Source organism: Prinia subflava, chromosome 11 (assembly GCF_021018805.1).
Source record: "Prinia subflava isolate CZ2003 ecotype Zambia chromosome 11, Cam_Psub_1.2, whole genome shotgun sequence".
Classification (NCBI taxonomy): Eukaryota; Metazoa; Chordata; class Aves; order Passeriformes; family Cisticolidae; genus Prinia; species Prinia subflava.
Window position 1 is genome coordinate 8,382,447 of NC_086257.1, and position 24,239 is coordinate 8,406,685.

Below are 24,239 nucleotides of genomic sequence, written 5' to 3' on the forward strand. Positions count from 1 at the left end.
TCTCCCATGTTTCTTTAAAAAGGTAAAACACACTAGGAAAACACATACAGAAAGGTAAAATCTGGATTTCATGTTACACAAGATCTCCTCTCTTGGTAAAGTAAAACCTGTGAGTGACATTTATTGGCAAGCTGATTACAAAAGCATGGTAAGGTAACCAATGGGTTGCTCAGGAAGTCTTTCACACTTATCTGGCTTCCTAGGGACTGTGACAATTCCTCTTGATGACAATTTCCAGTGTGTACAGTGAGAGGCTCTCCCAACCTTGCTTCACAAACTGAGCTGTTTTAAAGTTAGACTAAAGTCAGCACTGGATGTCAGATGAGTCAGAGTACGCAGAGCTCAACTGCTCTAAGTTTAGTTCCAAAATGTTCCATTTGTCCCAATCAATGCACATTAATTTCAACAACAACAAAAAATGGAATGTTTGCCAGGCTGTGATGTTAAATACTGCTCTGTTTTGTATACCCACTCATAATGAAGCATGTCACATTTATTCATTATTGCTTTTGGCCTTTGTCTTCTGTATAGCTTTGTCCAGCCTTCAAAAGTCTACTAAAAGCTATGACTGGAGAGAACATAACAAACTTGTATCTCTCAGTGGGACTGCCCCAGTTTAGGCTGCACTGTGTTGAGAAGATCCCTCATATCCAAGCCTTGGAGTGAGACCAGGAAACAAGACCAGCTTTAACTTGAAGTGGACAGTTCATTTATGCAATATCTGGCTTCAGATAATGAAAGGCACCTGCAAAAAAGCAAAAGAAGCTTTTTAAGTCGTGCTGTGACAACCTCACAGCATGGGGCCATGCCAACTACAGGTTGACAATGTCATATTTAATACTGATATATCAAAGGAAAGGGACTAATATTTTTATTCCTAGGACAAGTTTGACAAAACTCTATGTATCTGGGATTATATACTGTAATGATTCTTGAGCTGACCTCATTAAGAACATGTGTTTCTAATAGTGGAATGCCAGCGGTTATTTCATTTTGGACAACCCTTATGTTTTACCTAATGGCAATCAGGTTTCATGTCTCAACAATTAATAACATCAAGATGTTGTTGACATCACTTAAGAAAATAATTATGCAGCAGAAATCCTGCTTGAACAATCAACTATCTCACCAGTGCAGGGGTTTGAGGAGAAGTAGCAGCGAGCCCTGGGGATCTGTGCTCAGAGCTCCCTTCCTCACAGACAGACAGACAGACAGACAGACAGAGAGCTGGTGGCTGTGTGCCCTTCCCAGCGGGAGTGCTGTACTCACTTTGGCCGTACTGGCCGTACTGGTAGCCCGTGACGGGGTCCATGCTGTAGGCCGTGGTGCTGTAGGTGGGCGGGCAGTAGGACTGGGTTGTGGGCAGGCTGTCCAAGCCCTTCATGTGCTCCAGCCTCTGGCTGCAGCTGGCTGACACCGTGGTGGTGGGCTCCAGGCCCCCCGTCAGCGGCGACAGCGCGTAGTCGGTCTGGGGCTGGTGAGGAACACCACCGTGGTTAGTCAAGAGTCCCATTACCTGAGAGACAGAATAATAGAAAGGGTTAAAATATATGAGGAACTGCACTGCTTACAGAACTACAGAAGTTCTCAAATCTATAATTTGATTTCCTAAACCAGGTAGACTTGATACTTGCTTTGAGTAGCTAATCCCAAGAGGAAGTAGAATTTGGTTGCATCATCCACTAAAATAAAATCTGATGGCTAAAAAGAAATAAGAAGTGATATTGGGCCAAATAAGGAATAACATTTTTTAAAACTTTTATGGTTTTAGAGTGCCTGATCCCAGCCTCAGCTGGGAGCTCTGCAGATGTTTATTCCTTGAGGACTGAATTATAAGAGAACAAAAAGCAAGTAGTGGCTGTTTAACCATGATGTCCTGCATGATCTACAAACATTAAAAAGCTGTGAAAAAGTTCACACAATATTCTTCTCCAAGATCAGAAACTATTACAACGAAATTAGTTTGGAGCAGAACCCAGTAGCACTACTGATGTAAGCAGCAAAGAACCCCACTGAATCCTGATGTTCTGGGTGCTGGGAAAGGGGCAGAGCAGCCACACCCCTGCTGCTGCATGCCCTGCATGCTGTAAAGAAATCAATGTGCAAGAGTAAAGTGCTGGTCCTTTAACACCCGTTGTTGATTCCATCATCTGAGTTAGAGGACACAGCAGAAAGTGTCGGGCACTCCAGAGCAACTTCAAGTCAGCTGTTACTGCTCTATTAAGCTGCTTCTACAGGGACAGTTTTGAAATCAGTGGCTGAAAACAGTTTACTGGAAAATACATGCCTGTCCCTATAAAAGCCCAGCTCTCTAGGCCATAATTTCCAGTAGATGAGAAAGAAAAATTCCAAAGCATCTGCGTTTTCAAGCACGAAACTACAGTGAAAAGTTGTTGTTCAAAAATCTCTCCCACTGCAGGTTGGTGAACATTTCCTTTCCTGGCATACCACTATAGAACACTTTGAAAATAAGTATATGACTGAGATTTGCTTACTTTTGCTGAGATAAATTGCACTTCAGAGCCTGACAAACATTCTGCAGCTTCTAACGGATGGGTCACATACAGCTTCTGCCAAAACTACATATTGTGATAATTCACAGGCTGTTCTTGCTCCAAAAAGGCATTACAATTATCTGACATGTGCTATTTGATAATCATTTTGCTTTGCAGCAATTCTTGTCATAAACTAAAGAGAGTTTTTTAAAATTGGAGTCTATTTTTTAAATACTAAATTAAACCTCATAAGAACATATCTGTTTCCTACAGATCTGATGCTCCTCCTGGAATTGTACTTATTTTCCATCACAAACTAAAAGGTTATTATTGCAGGGAGCTTGTATATCCAGCTGTGAGTCGTTTGCTTTTTTTGTTGGTTTGGATTTGCTTTTTTTTTAATAAATAGATGAAACAAGATCCATGGATAGTGATTTAAGTAGGAAAGAAGACCCACCCAGTTTTTACATGTCTGATTAGCAAGCAAGAGGTAGAAACAGAGTAGTTCAGAAAGAGAAACCCAGATCCTTGCATGGAGAACAGAAAATTATGTTTGCATCAAATGCACCCAAGATATCTCACTGAAAAAAAAAATGTTGAGAAAGAAGTTCAGTTACTACTTATAGCACTGGAATGTTCACTTCTGATTTACTAAACTGAAAAACATGAGTTTAGCTGGTGGCATTTGCCGGATATTTCACAAACTGAAGCATTCAGGCAAAAAGAAATTCCAAAATATACGCAAAGACTACATTCAGTTATTGAAATCTTGCAACTTTTATGTTATAAAAACATGATGAATTTGGATTCAAGATGTAATATTTTCTATTTAATAGAAACAAATACAACAGATACATTCAATGCTGAAAACCTGTTAAAAGAACTTGTGGTAAATAATTAAAAACCTCTGAAATCACCACAGATTGAAAAATCATGTTTTCTATACATAATTTTGTGCCAAAACTCCTCAAAAGTTGAAAATACTGGGCTCTCGAGTTTTTGTTCTAAAAATTGGTTCTGAAAACTATTAAAATTTCTATGATTTTAGCAAGCTTTTCTGTTCCAGAAATTCCAAATATTTTTCTTATAACTTTGGAATTTGTTATATAGCATGCTTAATGACCTGACACTGCATAAGCAGGACACAGTATTAGAACATATGTCCATTCAGGTTATACAAATCCTTGTCCTTTGAAATTAACACTAATAGAGTTAAAAGAAGAGAAAAAAACTAAAAACTAAAAACTAAAGAAAAAAAAAACCCAAACAAACAAACAAAAAAAAAACCTTAAACATTTACATTGAAAATTACTACTTTGGGAATATTTATGTTGGCAGGAGTGTCATGGTTTTGAGTAGGGTTTAAAATGCACAGGGGTCAATCAGAAATCTCAAGTGAAAAACCCTTTCCATTGCCGTGTAGGGCCAGGGTGACACCAATATTTACAGGATTTCCCCAGGTTTTGTTCCAAGTTCAAGAGCAGGGAGAAGGGGCTGGGCTGGGCTCATGTCACAGGGAAACTCTCCTCTGCCTCAGGGCTCTCACATCTGCTGTCTGCCAGCACTTCTAGGACCAATTGCTAATTTGGGTAAATAACTATTTTACCAACTGTGTATTTCAACTAGAGTTTTTTTTTTTTTTTTTTTAAATTTAATATTTTCAACAGAATAAAACCTGAGACAAAATTATTTGGACTTTGCCAGCAAAAAGAGTGGGCTCAAAAACTTTGGGATTGGAGGCTATTTTAAAACTGGAGGTTTATCTTGAAATTTAAACCTGGGTCCAGACAGAGTCTCAAACAACACTCAAACATCATTAGTAACTCTATTTGGATAGATATTTCTCCTTTATGACAAACTAAAATTAGCATTTGGTGAGATTTACTTTAACTTTTTTAAAATATAAAATAATTAGACATCATTTTATTAAGTGGACATGTACCTAGTAAATATTCTGGAGCAGAACTGAGTGAGCTGTCTGAGCTGAAGAAAACTGAAGTCTGAACGGTAACCAACTGCCCAGAAATATCTTCCTCCCTGGCCTTCAGAATCATCCTGCAGTTGATTAGTATCTAAATAATTTGATTTTTGGTCATGTCTGTTTTGAAAGCTCTAAGGGAAGTAGCCTCAGGGCAGGAGTCTTTGCTGCGGTATGTGCCATGACCTTCTCACCCATACAAGGAGTTACAGGAAGGGCATGGCTAACTTTCACCTAATCAATTAGAAATCCATTAACGGGCCATGTCTGCAGGATGCTCAGCACCCTCAGCTTAGGGCTGCACAGGAGACACACAAGGAGCTGGGGTTTACAGCTCAGATCTAATGTGGGTGTTAAGCACAGGAAGTAAACAGATATGATTGTTTTATAGTATTTAAGGTAGAAAATAAATTTATTCAATCTCTAGACCATCCAAATTATTGGAAAATATGGTTTTTCTTCTAAATTACTTTGGGAAAGCTAAATTAGTAATTATCAGCCTCGCTGATCTAGAATCCAAGGGCTGAGCTAACACCACATTAAAGTGATACAATAACTATTCAATTTATTTTAGAGTACAGCTCCTATAAATGTGAAAAAATTATCAGATTTAAGTTTTTTAGCTACATATCTTTTGTTCTCTCCTTTTACAAAACACACACACAAGTATTGATGCACAGCCTTTGTGCTTATACAATAAAATACAATATATAATTGATAAAAATAATTCTATTAGAAAATGAAGGTAAAATTAAGAATAAGTAAACAGAACACAGTGGACTGCAACAACCAAATTCTACAGAAAAGTTTTTCTGAGAGGACACATCTGAAGCAATCCAAAATATTCATTAGGACAAATCCCTTGCCGGTGGAGTCAGCTCAGAATCACCAGCTGAGGACTGGATTGAGAAGGAGAACTCAAGTGATGAAAGCCTTGAAGGCATGAACACAATGTCTGGTCCATTATCAGCTGTTGGAAAACACTTCTATTATCACCAAAATAAAGGCCATTAAACTAAAAAAACCAGCTTATTTTACTGAAATGAAACGTTCTGGCTGTTAACATGGTTAGTATTTGAGGATGTAGGACCCTCCATAGGCACAATAAAATTCTCATATGTTTTAATTCATTTACGCATGCCTGTGTTTAATATGCTTTGTGACCATGCCTGCAATTAATATGATTTATGAGAAAAGAACATGTGCAATTTTTTGGGGGGTACAGTGATACTATTTTTCCCCTCCTGTGAATGAAAGATTTAATGAAACAGCTCAAGGAAAATGGGTGGCAGTGAACATATTAAGTTGAACTGACAGAACCATGAGTAAACTTTAGCGCAGTTAATGATATCCTCTTATCTGACCCTGACACATTTGCAGCATGTAATTTACAGAAGCTCTGTCCAGGGAATCTTGACAAATGCTCCTAACGATGTCAGGGCAATGTTCCATTCTAATGTAAAACAGATGTGGGTCAGATACCCTCATTCATCACTAACACTGAAAATTTCAAACTCCTTCCGAGATGAATGGCATTACCTGCTGTTAACTCTCTTCACTGTAGAGAAATCTCTCAAAAAACAAAATATTGCACAAAAAAGAAGACAAAAAGTATTGTTATCATGCACTATAATGAGAGATTTTAGAGGATTAATTAACGTTAATTAGCTATATGGGATCTATGGGATCCTAGAACCACATTGCTGATTCATTTTATATATTTGAATGTTTTTATTGAATACAAGAAACTCGACAGAAAGCAATTTTTTGCAAGAGCTGGCAACCACATACATGGTTGATGAAAATAAGAGCAAATGTGCTGACTTTGAACATTGATGATCTGACCCTGTGCATACTCATACCAAAGGAGACCTCATACTGATTTCACACCACCAGGTATCACTGGTACCTGCACTGGAATTAGAGAAGGTGCACTGGTGCACGTTAAGGAGAATTAGGAGGAAAACTTGATTCTTTCATTAAATATATTTTTACCTACAGAGAACTACCAAATGTTATTCAAAACATTATTACAGTCTGTCACAAAACTCATGTCTTTTTTAAAGTGCTATATCACAAAGTCCCAGAACTTGGTACTATCTCCAAAATAATTCTAAGATTAGCAAATTCTTAAGACCCTGGCACAAAAAGCAACCAAAGATGACTGAAAAGGCAAAAACAAAGCTCAAAGATGAACATATACTCATAATTTATAAATATATAAGCATATCTACGAGATAAAACATCTCACAACTTTTTCAGGCAGCCTCAGAGACTGGAGTCTCATGACTTTAATGCTCAGTTATGGCAATATTACCCAAAAGAACTCATAACAAGCCTAAATTTGGTATTAGGTTGCTCTTTGCCTGTGAACTCTTCTCCTCCCACCTTCTATTCAGTTCCAAACACAAAAGAAGGATTCTGGCCATTATGAACACCAGGCCAGCTGTCATTAGTTCAGCTCTCACACACCTTCCCTCAACAATTGGGATTTATGGATTTGTTATGGCTGAAAGCAAAACAAACCAAAAGAGAAAAGTTAAGGTGGACATTTAAAGACATACTGTCCCCTTTTTATTTTTTCTCCTATATTAATGTATTTAGTATATATATTATCTATAAATATATACCTATATAAAATATAGAATATTTTTTACAAAATATTAGTATATTTACGAAAGAAATAATACATGTTATTTTTACACAGTAACAATTACAAAACTATTGAATCTCATCTGTTTCACTCATAGAAACTAAAAATAATCAACCTCATTGTCTGAGCTTCTGTTTTTAAATTTAAAAAAAAATACAAAAACAAAAACACAAACTCGTGTTTGTGAAAATTATATCATGTGAATTAATTTTCTTACTCACAAGAAATCCATGCCCTGTCTCATGTTCTTGGGTCATTAAGCAAAGAGCTCTCAAAGCCAAGTGCATTGTGCCAAAGATCATGAGCTTCACATTGCTGTGGGACTTTAACCCAAACACTTCTGAGGGCAATCAGTTCAAGGTAATCCAACAGAAGGCATAGGGAAAAGTATGATGAATTAATGGTTGCTTTTTTTCACTGCTCTTGTCCCTCTTAATGAGGGAATGAAATTTTTTAGTCCTGGTTCCTGTGCCTCCCTTAAAATCCGAGTTAACAAGACAATATGAACATATCTAACTGATTCGACAGCTGCTATCAGTTCCATACATCAGGTTAATGAAAACCAAGTGCTCTCGAAGACTTAAGAGAAGTGCATTGCCTAAGATCTATCTCACCAAAAGGAGTTACAGGGTAACTCTTAAACTCTGGCAATGAAATGTTTTGACAGAAGAAGAAAGAAACCTTGAAACAGCTTGCATCTTTACTACTGTTCAAGGAAAAGTTTGGGATTTTCTTATCAAGATTATTCCCGAGCTCCAGGTAATGGCATGAAACTGCAAACTTTGTTAAAGACTGTTATGATCTCCTACACAGCCCATTCAATACTCAATCCATCTCCCCTGTTAAAACTGCAGCCTTTAAAGCTATGGATTTGATTCAATTATGAGGGGAGAAGGCAAGGAAGAGGAAAGAGTAGATCTGAGAAGTTTTCTAGAGGGCAAGGAGGAAAAAAAATTATGCCTAGCAGGAGACAGGTTACACACATTTGTTCTTTGCCCAGTAAAATCTTAAAACTGGAGTACTATTTAAGCCTGGGTTATCCTACAGATATTTAACCTGTAGGATACAAGTTAACAAGGATACAAGTTAAATATCCTAGGTTAATGTCCTACAGGTTAAATACAGGAAGCACAGAGCCTCGTGGGCAGCAATCCAGGCAGAGTGTTGCTGCTCCATCTGAACCCACAGCAGCCAGAACATCACTCTCCAAACCAGCAAAGTGCCTGACCTGGTGTAGGGCAAACTCTGCTGCTCTGACACTAATAAAAGGCACGTGAGGAGGTCAGGGGATGCCGAGGTACACCAGAAAAGCCTTTTTCCTTATCTTGAATGAAGCAGTTCAAAATACTGATATCCTCTCTTTAAAACAATCTGCCCTTTGCTAAGACCATACACCTGCAGTTATGAGACAAGTGTTTCTGCAGTCACTGTTCTGCTTCACAGCAAAAAGCCAGTGATGGCCACTAATCATAAAGTGCCATGCCAATCTAAAAGCATGCCTAAGTCCTGTATACATACATTAACATCCAGATATGCTATCCCCTCATAATTCTGAGTTTAAAAACATTTGTTAAAAGAAAATTCACTAAGCAACTAAAACCTAATTTGAAAAGGAAATACAATATTCCCATAAATGTATGCATGAAAGGCAAGAAGCTGCATAATAGGCATAGAAAACATAAAAATATGCAATTTACATATATTACACACTAATAATCTCTTTTCTGACATTATATTCAAAGAGCCCTGGCTGAGATGGCATGCTTGCAGTTGAGTTGCTTTTTCATGAAATACAAACACTCCAGGCTGCCAGCTCCCCAAGACACTAATCCCTGACTTTTTCCAGCAAAAGTCAACCCATTGCATGCCTGCAAGACAGAGGTTCTCTCACCACATCCAGGCAGTAATGAATAAACCAGATGAGCAAGGAGAATAATCAGTCATCTGCAGGATATCTGCAGATCTTGTCTTAATGTTAAAAAGTATTAAACAAGGTGGAACTCTTTCTGTTCTCATATATTTTTAAACAAGATCAATAACTTTTCAACACAGGTACGTAATAGATCATTCTGCTTCCTAGACCTGAGAAATACAGTCTCCTCTCATCCCAAAATTCAAGGCTAACACAATAAAATAAATTACATTACCCTAGGTATCTCTGCTAGTCCTCTGTCTTCACCAGTGTCTGCCTTAAACACCATATTTGTCCATCATATTCAAGAAAAAAGTTAGAAGAGAACCACTCTACATAGAAAATAATGCTTCCCTAACAGCTTTGTGTCAGACCCTCATTTGTAATATATCGATGTCAAAGAGGAGAAAGAGGTTTAAGACTGCTAAGAATATGATCCTGCATATCTTAGTATTAGATTTTGTTCTGTATGCTCTAAGGGTGATTTTTTAAATCACAAAATATTATCTGGGCTTCAGACAAAGCCTCCCTTCCCCCTCCCTTCTACAGTCACCACAAATTCAGCTTTAGACTCAGTTTGTCAGGAACACTTGCCTGCAAGAGACACATGGATGGGTGGAAACATTATGTTAATTGCTCACACCCCCAGATTTATTGTGGTAAAAAATGCACTGGCTAGTAAATAGACCCTCTTTCTGTCTCATCTAAATTCCATGCACACAGGCAGGGCAGTGCAACATGCCCACTCAGCAGGAAAACTCCCGTTTCCTTTCTCATGAAACCCCAAATGCAGAGATGGCTTTCAGCTTTACCTTACCTCAGCCTCTCTTCCAGCACCTCAGGAAGAGCCCTGAGGAAGCGTGGAGAGGAAATGCACAGTGACATACCCCACTACTAAGGGACATTTCACACACCAACATTGTGACCAGCAGCTGAGGCTCCTTTGGCCATCAAGGGTTTCACTGGTTTGCTCCAGTCCCACAATTTGTTGCACATAATTTACATGTTTGAGATTGTGTTACTGCATTATATAAACACAAAATGTGAGTGTGTCACTTTATACATCTCTGCATTTTAGGCATGTCTCTAATTCATTGTTAAGGAGCCAAAACTGATATAGAGGAGCTGTTGGTAATGCCACATGAATTTAGGTCTGTGTTTTTCATTTGATTGTTTGATGGGAAGATCTTTAACATCTGTTGAAGGTAATCATTCAGTTGCCAAGAAGTTGTTCCAAATCTGAATGGATATAAGTAATCTCCTCTATGCACTGAGCAATGAAAGCACAGTGTCAGATTTAGAGGGACCAGCATCCCCCTAAACCTGTTGGTAGAGTTGCTGAACACAGCCAGAAACACTAAACACTGGGTTAGAAAAAGGTTCCAGAAGACTAAGGAAAACAAACAAACAAACAAACCAACAGAAGTCTCCTAATGTAAAGACAGGGCTGGGTGTAATGAAGCGCAGAATCTCCTTTTGATTACATCAAACCTCAAATCAGCAAGACCTTGGCAGGAGGAAGCCTGGCCTCACATTTTTGTCCCATTTTGCCCAGCCCAATCACAAGATTTCTTTACTGTTGTGTTCCACTTCTGTGTCACAGACAATAAAAGCTTTGTGAAAGGGAGAAAAAAAAAATCACATTTTCCATAGCCAGAACCAACACACATTTAAACTGACACTAACAACTGCTTTTTATGGATTAACACTGAAAAATAGATATCATGTCAAAAATGTGGAAGCCTTGCACACTATGAAATGAGCCATTTAAAAAAACACAAAACAAACAAAAAAACCCCAACAGAAACAATTAATATAACATAATGGATTTTGTTGAAGTTTGCATTTAGAAATCAGAATTCTTTCAAACAAAATCTATTCAAGTCTTGTTGGAAGTACATCCATTTGTTTTCCTGGTGGTATTTTTTTTCCTGATGTTTCAAGCCATAAAGTTTTGTACCCCACTCTATGCTATAGGAATCTGTGAATCTTAATTACATTTACCGTTACAAAAAAGGGTTTATGAACTTTTGCCTTTGGGCAAAAATGTTTATTTCATTGCCTTTGTTATTCATTCTTTTCAACTCCAGTGCCTTTGAACTTTTCAGCTGCACAGAGTTATCACCGTTGCACAGGAACCAGGAACTGCACTCCCGAGATGCAAACCACAAGTTGAAGAAAACGAAGGAGGCAAAGATATACGAGTCGTTATTTTGGCCACCCTTTGTGCCATTAAAATCTCATTTTCTGCCTATTAGAATGCCCTCTCCCTGCTTAGGCAATGGTGATAGTCAGTGATTAGTGTGTAATTGAGTATAATTGTCTTTTCACTTTTCATTTGTGTCATTCTGAGCTTCTCTCTGTTTTTCTAACCACTGAGAGGAAAAAAGGGTAGAAAGCAGATAAAGCTGTTAAAACTCTCACTTTCAGCCCTGAAGAGATTCCTGATCGTAATTATAGATTGCATCCTCTTTGTGACTCCTCAGAATTTAGTGGACATCTCTTTCCAAGCACCTGGGCAAAGCTCTTGCTAATAAAATAAACTACCATCTATTCAAGCTTTAACTAATAATGTCAGCTTCAGACAGATGCCGTGTGTAGGAAAATGTAACCAATCTTTTGACACTCAATTATCGAGGCAATTTATTAACCTGATTTCCTTAAAAGAGCTCACGCAAATTAGAAAAACAATTATGGTATTCATGCATTTATATACTGCCAAAGAGCTGTAATACTCCTAATTTATGTATTTATAACTCGATTATAGCTCATCTCAATACACATTTCTCAGTCCTTGGAACTCTTCATATAACTTGCCCATAATCTTCCTGGACCACTTGGTAAAATCTTGATGAGGTTATTTTAATGAGATATTTTATTCACAGAAGAAATACAAGATCTATTTTCTGTACCTAGCCGTGGATCTTCAGGAGAAGAGCAGTACATTACAAATGCTTAAAAACTGAATGCAAACATAGAGTCTGCATGATTCCATTATAAATCAGTTGAAATTAAATATAAGCTATGACTCTTCATTCAGCCAGTAGGAGGAAAAATTTTTTTTTAAAAAAAGGAAACCAGCAAACTGAAATCATGTGGCTTATATAAAGAATACATTATGGTTTAAATTTGGCAATTCATTATACTGTGGCCTGAGGGAATAGACTCTTTGGTTCTGGTATACAGCAAATCCTCTGTCTGAAAACACAGGACTGACCTGAGGTGAGAGGCCATTGCCAATGGCAGGGTTCATGGGATTGGAGGGCCCGGACGGAGGCACAAAGCTGTCTGTATAGCTGGAAAATCCATGCCTGGTGCTGGGCAGGCAATAGGCAGAGCTGCTCTCTGGGTTCGAGGGGAGGCTGCTTTGGTGTACAGTGCTGGGAGGGAGAGGCTGAGGTCTGTGGACGGTGCTGCTCGGATCAGACACGGCTGCAAGCAGAAGAAACACGTTGATATGTTTTCCTCCTTTACTTCTGGCGTAATAAGTTCATTATGTGAAGCTCAGCTTAAGAGAACTGCTTCAGAACCTGCATCTAAATACTGGTTAAGTAGAAAAGCAAATCTATAATAGTGCTGGATATTTAACTGGCCTGTGAGTTTACACAAAAAATTCTTAGACTGTAAATATCATAATAACAGACATGTGGTTTTCAGACAACCCTTAGTGAGCACATATTGTCAGCAATATCTTTTATATATGTCTATATATAAAAATAAAGGAAAATATTTGTTTATTTCTAAGACCAGCTTTCCCCTCCTGGTCACAGCTCAGAAATCCCACCATGGTTTGTATCAAGTCTTGCAGTGGATGGGAGAAGCCCTGGGCTTTGAAAAATTCCCTCAATTAGAACCTCCACTAAGAGGCTCCACCAAATCTCAAGGAGGACACAATAAGAGCACTTATATAACTTATTTTATAAAATGTCACTAATAAGGTTTTTGTTTAATAGTAAAATCTAACAAAGCTTATATTTGAGGGTCTTTTCCCTTCCACTCAAATCCATCAAAGTTCACAGAATTTCTCATTACACTGAGAAAAATTTTTACCCTACTGAGACTGGCTACTGTCTAATGTGAAACAAGGTGGTCTGAATGGCGTTTTTTTTCCACCACCAGATAAATATTCAGAGTATTTGCAGAAGTTCCAATGCTCCATGGATGATAGTCACAACAAAGACAGAGTGCACCTGGTCTCCTACATCACACCAGACACTTCCAGCAAAGCAGGCAATGCAGAAGGGCAGAAGGTGATTATTTCTCTGGAGAGCATCCTTCACACGGAGCCAACCCTTTCTTGCAGCAAAACAAATCTGAGTTCTCATGTGCTTAAAAAGAGCAGGCTTGCAGGGTCCTCCCTGAGTCAGACACTAAATTAGCCAACACATTAGAAAAGAAAGTATTTCTGCAATGGATGAACACAGGAATCCCCCCAATAACACTATTTAACCAAGTACCTGTGGGCTACTGTACCTTGGGGTATGGAGGTGGGTTGGTAGGAGGGCTCAGAGAGCTGGTACGTCGGCAAGGTCGGCATGGCACTAGGTGGGAATCCTCCAGGGATCAGATGGTTGAAAGCCATCAGTTGGTTGGCTCCTGCCTGTTTCCTCCATCTGGCACGACGATTGCTAAACCAGACCTGCAAATGTTTTAAATATGAACTTTTGATTTTTGCACATTTAGTACAGATGTATCAGAAATAACGGCGTTTTATTTCAAACACTCACAGTGCCTGAGATGAGAGATTCAGAAGATGCACACTAAACTCCGTGCTCCTGGACAAAAAAGGTGCCCTTGGCACACATTTCCATGGTTCAACAGATTCAACACAGGAATTCTGATCCCTAGTTTCCTTTCCAATACAGCCTCTCCTGAGAAAAAATCTGGCTCTTCCAAGTTTTAGTAGTATTAATCACTATCATTGCTGTGCCAGATTTAATGAGAAAGAGGAAACTTCTCCATTTAATCTGAGTGCCAGCCAAAGCTATTTACTGTACTGTATTGTCTTTAACTTGCTGACAAGTTAGTGGCATCACTTAATGCACTGTTGGAAGGTGCACGTATTTATATATGGGGATATTATAATGCCCTAATGACCAACAGAACTTTAAGGTTTTAATTAGAAAAATACACAAATCCCTCCCAGCGAGTATTCATGTGTTCACATATGTACAAAGCAACTCTTAATAAACTTACAACAGTAGGTCAGAACTTCAGTACTAGATTAGCATTTCAGAACCACTTTGAAATCCGTTCCCAGGACAGCACACCAACCAGATGGGGTTTGGATTTGTGATACATTTTAGCTATAAATCTGCTTTTCTTCACATCATTCTCAGCTCATGTTTTAAGTTTTCCAGTTCTTGGATGGTTCTTACTACCTCCAAGATAGGAAGAGGCAAGACATCACAAATACAGACATAACAGGAGTTGCAAAACACTTTTGTTAATTTTGATTTTGTAGTGATTCCGCACATCACAAATTGGAAGGGCAAGGAGTCAGTGCAGGGGTGCCTGGAGCAGGGTATGGGCACATTGCTTTGTTCAGGGTCAGAGCAGGCTCTGATCACAGCTCTCACTCCATGGTGGAGTACTGAGGGAAAGAATGGTCGGTTAAGGTAACAGAGACTGCACACATTTGTAAACAAGCAGCCAGTTGCTCACAATCCTACACCCTGAAGCACCTGTGGTGCTCATCTATAGATACAATTAATTAGATAAGACCTCAGCTGAGTGTTAACATCTGATAAAGCAGATCTGCACAGCCGATAAGGAAGCCTGGCCTGAAAGCTGCTGAGGCACGTTAGCTGCTGAGGCACATATAGATGTATTTGTATAAGTAAGATGGGGCTCAGATCTGTAACCCTTCCAGCAAGCAGCCCTTGCTGGCTTGTGAATCAGGCATCACAGACTGAGATTCTAAGTGTAACACCATTGATAAACCATGAGTGGCCCTCACACAAGACGGTAACAACATTTTGGGCTACGCTGTGAGCTTCTCCTCTGCTTGCTGTTTCATGACAGGAGTAGTGGGACTCACTGGGCCATCTGGTTTCTGACATTGGCCATCTGTCACCATGTAGTTCGTTCTGACTTCATCCTCTTTTCAGAATGAGATGCTCAGTTCACACAGCTGCTTCCTCCTTTGGCCACAACATCTACTCCTCAATTATACACTCCCACTCCAGTTTAAGATCTAGGACAGAGGGCTAGATGGAGCCTCTGTTCTACGTCACAAATCCCTCTCTTGTTGTTTTGCTATACATCCTAACCCCCCCTCTGCCTCCACATGAACAATTTCTGAAAGCAGCTGGCAAGGACAAGGCACAGGGGTGGAGATGCAAAACCTGCAATGAGCAGTAGTTGAGGACAGGTCTAGATTCAGCCTGTAGAGAAAGAAAGAGACCTTGCTAAAGATTCAAAGAACACTTAAGAAGGATAATGGAGGTCAAAGAGTGATCAGGGAACAGCAAACGCTTGTTGTAATTAGCTGACCCAGGTCATTAACTACAGCTTGTTGCCTTGACACTCTCTCTTCTTCAGGTCAAGAGGGTTATCTCATGATCTCCAAGTGCTTTGACAACACGAACTGAACTAATCTATGTGAATAGATTTCACTCAGGAAAGTGAGGTAATAAGATTTTGTTTTCTCTACAGATAAGCATTTGCCTTCAAACTCCAGATCTTTATTAAAATGAGTCAGATCCCAAACTAAATCAGTAGTAAGTGATTTACATACATGCCAAGTTTTATATTTTTATTTAGGGCCAGATTTTTGGCTCATTTTGTAGACTTGCATTTTTTCCTCAGCTGCAGCTACATTTTAAACATCTCTGAAAGGGACACACTCAATGGTATCAAAAAATCTGCAGCAGCCATGAAATGGACATCCTTGCACAGAACTTTGTTTCCACCTGGAGCCCCATTATATGAAGGAGGACTTTGCAGGAGTGCAGAAACCTGGCTGGGCTGTGCAGAAAGAAGGCTGTGTGCTGCCACCTCAGTCCTGTGTGACTGGGATGTGCTAAACGAGCACTACCTGATGGGCACCCCTGTCACATGGCACTGGCACAGTTCTCTGGCACTGCCCTCTTGCTTTTCCTGGTGGCAGGAAGGCAGCTGGCACCTGACTAGCACCAGAATTAATCCAAAATTAACTCACCAAAACCCCTTCAACAAGTTCAAAACTATAGGGAAGACTTATTGCCACTAATACCACACAAGTTCATCACCATGGAATGGTAGAAGCACATAAGAAAACAAAAATTTTAAAAAAAGCCAAATCAAGAAAAAGTTACTAAAAACTAAATAACTGAAACCTAAATAACTCAAAGCTAAGTATTTTATTTATATTTTATGTAATGCTTATTAAAATTAGTCAAATCCCAAGCTTTATTCAGAAGCAGTTATACATTATTTTAGCTGAAATTATTGGGGTTTTTAATATTTCCCTTAGACTACAATCAGCTGCCTTGACCTATTTCAAGAGTCCAGATTTTTTTTCATTTCTTAAATCCTCATGTATCATGAAAAATCCATGTATACTTCTACCACTAAAGAAATCTTGAAAAATTTTGCTAATCTCAAGCCAAGACTTAAAAATAAATCCAGTCACCACAAGCGACTGTGTCTGCTTAGAAACATATTGTAAACACCTGGGGGAATATTTTCTTTGCTTGTACATTTCCAATATGATTTAAATACAATGTCCCCTTATGTGCAACAGATTTCAACTTCCACCAACATGACAAAATCCTCGTCTTATGAGTGGCCTTTTCAAATCTAGCAGGTCCCATAGGATTCTCCTGCTCTCCCACAGCCTCCTTTCAAGAGGCACAATCATCACCTGGCTGCAGGGATGCTCCCAGTACAAAGCAGCCCCTGCAGGAGATCCCAAGTGTCATCCTGTGAGAAAGTGCCACCCTGCAGCAGGCACAACAGAGATCAAACTCTAAACTATCTAAACATGGACAGAGGAAACGTGACTTGGCTGAGGGACCCAAGCATTCAAACACTATGTCTGCACAGAAGCCAAGTCACATTCACCGTAGTGAGGCTTGGACTCCTTGGTTGTCACTTTCAAAGATGGAATGTAAATGATCCAGATGATTTGGAATCAAACTTGAATCCCAATGTCTAGCCAGGATTTATATCTCAAAAATAGAACTGAAGGTGAAATATAGAACAAAATGGGGGGAACATAGCACTTTAAGTACTGGAGGCTCCAGTTTTTCAAGCACTTGAGACTGGATTGACCAAAACATGAATCACTCTATGACAGGATGTAAAAATGTATTTTGCACCAATGTAGATGGATAAGGTGAACTAATAGGTTTCTTCCATCTCTGTTTCCTGATATTTGGATCCTGCCTCTTATTATCATTTTTTCTTAAAGTAGTTTGCAAGTGATCATGCCAATATCTTATTCTGCTGATCTCAACAGGATATTCTTTAGAAGATGCATTTATTCACTTGGGAACACACTCGTGTAATTAGCCTTGACATTTCGACAGTCTGATCATAAACACAGAGTGTTTCGTGTGCTTTTAAGGCAAAAAGATCTCTGATTCAACAGGGCAAAACATTCAAGATGTGAATGTTGCAAAAAAGCCATGGATATTTTGTTATACAAAGTCCTGACCATTGCAAGCACCAGTGCCAGAAACACAAAAGTTGAAAGACTGATGTATTGTTAATGGCACTTCTAATTTTAGATGGATTTTAGATGGGGGGAGGGAGGAGCTGGTTCAGTTTTTCCTCATGATATTTTTCATGGTAATTGCTTCCCCCACTCTATTATTCCCCACCTCTCCCTTCCCACGAAATTCAAATGTTCAAAACAGTCTGACCGTCCTGGAAGCTGGAGTCCTTGACGGATGTTCCACCAGGGAAAGAATGTGGGCTGTGCCAGAAGCAGCAGGGGTGCCTTGGGAAGAGGGGAGGCTGAGGAAGGAAACTGCAAACAAAGCTGAGCTCCACCAGCCCAGGCAGAGCTCATTTTGTTACCTTTGCAAAACATGGCAGTGTGACTTCTATGGACACCCTTAGTGTCTGCTCCGGCAGTCCCTGCAGATGCCAGACCTCACTTACTTCAGCAGCCCTTCAAGGGTTGCACAGGAAATAAGATTTTTATCATCCCATTTCTTGTTTTCTTTTTTGCAGTAGGGTGAGTTTCCATACTGGCTCACCATCGTACAATGAGCTGCAGGGAGAGCACTGCCAGGGAGCAGCCATAGGAAGAAGAAAAGAGTAGAAACAGAATTGCATTTTAGCACAGCTAGTCGAAAAATCAGCTTGACTGTGACATCTGCACACACCCAGCCTCATAGGAATAAGGTCCACACGTACAGATGCATACCATGATCCTCACAGCATCCCAAAGCTGTGCCCAAAGCCTCCTGAGAGCAACCTGCTGTGGCCACCGTGGAAATGTCACAATGCTGAGGGTTCCCTGCCTGCCAAAGCCTGCTCTTTATGGGGGTGGGAAGTGATGCTGTTTAGGATTCTAGAGTCATCAGGGTGCTAGAAACCAGAGTTCTTTGAAAACATACGGGGGGGCAGGGAGGTGGTGGAAATAAAAGGGAAAAATTTACCAAACACCCCCCCACAAAAAAATGAAACAAAACAAAACAAAAACAAAACAAAAAAGTCAAAATGAAACCCAGCACACCACTCACAAAACAAAAAAACAACACAGACCAAAAAGACACTAGGCTGTGCCAAAAGGAACAGGGACTTCAACCACCTCCCAGTGTGATCCAACATTAGGTTTCTTTGAGAAAACTTTGACTCAGTCCTACAAAAATACTTCTAAAAAACTGCAGCTGAATAATTCTGAAAATTATTGAGTAATAAGCAAATTGAACTGTGTATTTATAAGTTAAAGTGACACTAATTAGAGCCCTTAGGCAGCAGGGAACAGAAAGAGACAATCAAAATCACATCCCTAGATTCCTTTATATTTAAAAATGTCCTCTCGGGCCTGCATATGAATGCAGTTGGTTAATTTACCCATAAATTTCCCCTTTTACAGGGGAGGGGGGACCTGCAATTACAGGGTTATCTACTGCATGAATGCACACAGCATTTTCTTTCTTTAGCCTTTTTATGGTGCAAGAGGTTCAGTCTCAAGAAAAGAAATCAGAAATTCCCCAAAAACCACATCAGGAATAACTGTAAAGATCTGATGAAAGGTCTGGAGTGTTCTTGAATCCATCCTACATTCCTTTGCCCCATCTTCCCATAGGATTGGGCAGTTCAGTGTATATGCTCAAGCCATTTCAGAGAAGCTGAAAGCAAGCTAAGACTTTTTTTTGGCACAGATTCTTCATCCCCAGTGATCTCTCTGGGAGTACTTTTCACTGTTTTCTTTTGAGAAAAGACTATTAAAGCTGAGAAATTGGACTTAAGAGCCTTTAAACTTTACTACTGGAGTCATAACTTCTCTCACCTTTCCCCTCACTCCTCTCAAAACTCTTTCTCTCCCTGTACCACAATGAAGCAAAGAAAATAATATGCAAGCACAACACTTAAAATATTTTTTAAAATAATTTTTCTTCTAGCTACTCAAGACATCTGAGCTCTTGGGACTTATTTGTTGAGGTTATAATAAGGTTTTTACAATAGCTTACAAGCTGATTACAACTTTGACATGGGAACATTCAATTCCATGTTAGTAGCCTGAAGAGATCTGCCTAAATTTTCAGACATGCTCTGTTGATAAACAACTTTTTTTTTTAATGTCTTCAAGCAAATCAGTTTAAAACTGGGATTTGGCTGAGAAGAAACTCTTCAGGGTGGGAAATAGTCATGATTCAGAATTCTTCCTGACTTGCCCTTCTTTTTCACCATTATTCATGGATGAAAAGGAATCCAAACAAATTTTTCCCATTGCATTTTGGAATTAAACAGGGTTGCCATGTGCCAGCTGCTTCTCACAGCAGGGCCTCCTGGCCCAAGGATCCATGCAGCTGGGGCACTCCTTAGCATGGTCCAATACACAACTCTCATGCACCACCTTTCTGGCAATTTGGGATGCCTGCCATCGACACACAGCCCCCAAAGATTTGCCTGCATGGCCGGCCCCCGTTGGCCAAGGCAGGTTCCTGGCCAACCACAGGGCAAACCTGAACCTTATTTAAAAATCCTTTGCCAAAAGATTGACGTAACACTCCCCACCATCAATCTGAAACAGGCCCCAAACTGCTGCCAAAGCTTGCCCAGCTCACGCAGGTCTGAAAACGAGCCCGATGTGGGAATCGAAGGTGGCCAGAAAAGATACCACCCACTCCATTCCTGATGGAACATTTGTTACAGAAACCATAAGTCCACAGCTCTGAAGCTCAGAAAAGCCTTTGATCTACACTGCAGATAAATTCACTTTTCAAAGTTGCCTTCAGATTGTCAGTAAAACAGGCCACAGACCTTAAGGGCCCACGCCGCAACATTACAATGATTTAAATGAGGTTTTAAACTGGACAGGTAAAGTACTGCAGGGTTGTAATTTTTATTCAAAAGATGCAAATCTTTAATTTCATATTCCTAGAGTATCACTATTTTTTTTTATTTTTAAAGAAAGGGTCCTCCTTTGGAACTGTGCTTATCTTTCTGAATTTTTTCTGATAAACTCACAGGACCAAAGAACTGTCCGGTTCCTTCTGCATCTAATGTGCAGAGAAGAGCAAGTGCCTCTGGAAGAGGCAGAAGAAGAGGTTGTACTGGCTCCACATCACATCTGTGTTCAAACACTTGTAAAAAAGACTCAACAGTCCTTGAGCAGAAAGGTACTGCAGGAGGAATTGGAGGGAGCATTTTAACTCTTTATTACACCCAATGTTGAAATATTTTCCATGATTATAGTTACACATCTCGTGACTCTTACAGTGTGGAGTTTGTTGGAACACTTCTTTCCCCAAAAGACTTTCCTGTTCCCATGATTAGGTACACAAATAACATTCACAGTGTAAAGTCTGTTTTCAGTTGCTTGTACCTCTCAAAAAAATCCCCTTAGGGGCTGACATGTTCTACGCTTGATCCTAGACCAGAGGCAATTTTTTTTCCCCACCTCCAAGCAACCAGGTTAGAAACATGCATTTGGTTACCCTTCAGCAGTGGGAAAGTGAGAAAAAACATGGTTCAGAGGTAAGACTCTTCCTTTCACGAGAGTAATAGATGGCCTCAGGGAACAGAAGGAAAGGGGAAGAACGGGGGTGGCAGGGTAGAGCAAACAAAACAGGAGATGCAAGTACTACACATTGGGACTGAGGGAATAGCAAGGTTAATCCAGCTGTAATCAACTAAATAACTACCTAGGCAATATAAAACTACTGTACCAAACTGGACCGTACGGCTCCAAAGGAAGAAAATAAATAAATTTCTGGGCTTAGTTGGATTCAGGCTGCAAGAGCCAGCTCTTTTAGATATTGCTTTATTGGGAAGCAGTCAAAGAGATCTTTGTGTATATATCCATACAAAATTTGGTATCTCGGATCTCTGTCATAATGTTACCAAAAAAGAAGTGTGACTAAGAAAGCTTGAATGCTACTTCAGTATGGCGATCCAGCCCTCTCAGTCTCAAGTCTCTTAGGGTTATTTTCTTTTCACAGGTCGTCTTTTATTTCATGCCCATCATACGTGGCTATTTTAAGGGGCTATAGAGAGGTGCTGAATGCTGATAAGGCAAATCCTGTATCCCTTAATCCACTGCTAAATCATTCTGCCAGCCTTCAAGTGTACCAGACAGATGGAGTGCACTAGGAAACTGCCCACAGGCTGGTTACTTCAGCCCCAGCTCATCTTTAATCCAGAAAGGTTTTGTTCTGGTATTTTAATCATTGATTGACTGGGAACTCTCTTCCATGCTGGGTTAGGTAAAATATCCATGTCAGAGGTACTGGGGAATTTGTGAGGCTGTAGATCATACGAGTGGTGTGAGACAGGATGCGTCTCAAGGGAACCAAGGAAGCCATGAGGAATGTAAAAAGTCACAGGGTTAAAGCCACATTAAGACAGCTGTTATGTTAATGAGAGTTCTGCTTTTCTTCTAGCTGTGGGTCATTGATTTAGAAAAACACGAGCAAGGTCTTTTTCATTTTATCGTATTTTTCCACTGAAACTAACATAGACCAAAACATCATCTCCTAGATCCCATTCGCCTTGCTAACAACACTTGTGAAGCAAGTTATCTTTGTTATTTTGTGTGCAAATGATTCCCCGGGCTTTATTTGGTCTTACCTGGCCCAAGTCTATCTATGGAGCTGTTTTGCAAGTATTTCACTTAGTAAATATGTTAAGAAAAGAGTCATGCACAACTGAGTTTGCCTTCCAGACAAATTCATCCTCACATCTGATTTTCTCCCACAGTCATAACAAACACTTACAAGAAATGTGGCGTGAAGTCTTCTGCAAAAACATTTAGCAGGTAAAAAGTGTGAGCCTTTCAAGACAGATGCTCAATAATACAGCCATGCTGCAATAGGCATGATTGTCTTAAAAAGTCAGAGAGGTGTTTTGTATTGCTTATTTCAGTTTGCACAGTCTGAATGCCTCGGGCTGAGTTTCAAAGGTCAAAATATAATAGAGTTTCCCCAAAGAAACCAAATTCACCTGTATCCTTGGTCAGACTACAAGTCACCATTCATTTCTCTTCCTTTGTTAGATCACAAGCTTCGACATTTTGCTTGTCACCCGACCACACATTTGCTTAGTAACACTTGCAACTCAGACTGATTTGAATAGGGTGTACTTTTCCCAGCAATTCGTAGACGTCAAGTGCTCAAAGAGCAACAGAAGATTCTGCCTGCAGTATTAAAGTTTTCACAGGATGTTTTTCTTTGATATTAAACAGGATAAGTCCTAATTGAAACTCGAACTCTGGGGTGCAATTTATTCCAGGATAATTTGGCTGCTATTTTCCTGGGTTTAGACAGCTAAAAATCTAGGTTCATGCTTTTTTTAAAAAAATTAAATCAACTCCATGTTACTACCCTGGTACATCAACTTGTTTTAGACAACCCAGATCTACATGAGTCTGTGATGACTTAGAAGCTATTAGAGCACTTATTTTCTTTTGAATCAAATTGAGAGTGAGATAATATAGATGTTACAGAGTTTATAGCAAATCAACTTCAAAATCTAACCTAAAAGTGAACTGTAGGTACTGCACTAGCCACCTTGCTCCCTTGCATGGCTCTGTAGACACTCTGTCCTTTAAAAGATATTTTTCTCTCCCTTTTTAATGCCTGGAAGACCAGACAACAACAGATGAAATCAGTTAAGTAACCATAAACTGGGCCAACAGCTGACCTGATTACATGCAGCGTGCTGTCAAATGCATAAAACAAATAAATGGGGATATCAGACCTTCTTCTTCAGAGATTCTGTATTATATTCATGGTATGGAACAATTAATGGGGAAGACACAAAAGTTTTTCAAAGCAGTTCTCTTAAACAGTTGTAAAACCAATGTCTATGTACAGATGTACAAACTCAACAGCTGTAAACAATGTTGTTTCACATTTTCCTTCTACTCCTGAGCAGGATCATGTAAGAATATAAAAGGACTCACATGCTAACAGAAAAGGAAACTCCTTTCATTAGGGAGCTTATATTTATACATACCTGGACACGAGCCTCTGTGAGTTTGGCTCTTTGTGCAAGTTCTTCCCTGGTGTAAATGTCAGGGTAGTGTGTCCTCTCAAAAGCTCTTTCCAGCTCTTCCAGTTGTTCTGCTGTGAAGGTTGTCCTGCTGCGACGCTGCTTTCTTTTTAAAGGCAAATCTGGTTCAGAATCAATATCAGAGCCTTCATCAGACTGAGGTGCTGATGCTTAAAAAAGAAAAAAAAAAAAGAAAAAAAAAAAAAGAAAAAAAAAAAGGCAAAAAATTAGCTTTAGTTAAGGAGAAAGAACAACAAAATATTGAATAAATCAAGGACATCCTTTTATGTGGAGGCTGTCTTGGACCAAAGGCCCCACCCAAACCCTGAGTCAGAACTTGAGAAAAATCAGCAAGGAACAAACTACACACAGCATGACCATGACCCAGGAAGGGCCTATCAACTCCTGAAATCAGCATTTTATAGAGAAATCAATATGGAAACTCCTTCTGGACTTCACAGACATAGAGATAGTGGGGTCACAGCCAGGTCCTGGCAGCACCACTTGTTTCCCCTGGTCATCTGGTGAATTCCAGCTAGATCTGAA

The 24,239-nt window shown here is 39.6% G+C and overlaps 1 protein-coding gene across 5 annotated transcripts in view; it reads right to left on the minus strand.

Moving 5' to 3' along the window:
• Nucleotides 1–710: 710 nt before the first annotated feature.
• The window catches only part of PAX3 (paired box 3), a 73,425-nt gene continuing 49,896 nt past the window's right edge, over nucleotides 711–24,239 (minus strand). For 3 of the 5 annotated variants that reach the window (XM_063408421.1, XM_063408420.1, XM_063408417.1), the window contains 5 exons: nucleotides 23,658–23,857; nucleotides 13,512–13,677; nucleotides 12,256–12,470; nucleotides 1,270–1,516; nucleotides 711–745 (listed from right to left, as the gene is read on the minus strand). In XM_063408421.1, coding sequence (XP_063264491.1) covers nucleotides 711–745; nucleotides 1,270–1,516; nucleotides 12,256–12,470; nucleotides 13,512–13,677; nucleotides 23,658–23,857 — 863 coding nt within the window. Of the gene's footprint in view, nucleotides 746–1,269; nucleotides 1,517–12,255; nucleotides 12,471–13,511; nucleotides 13,678–23,657; nucleotides 23,864–24,239 lie in introns of all 5 variants that reach the window. The other 2 variants (XM_063408419.1, XM_063408418.1) reach the window with 1 other exon arrangement.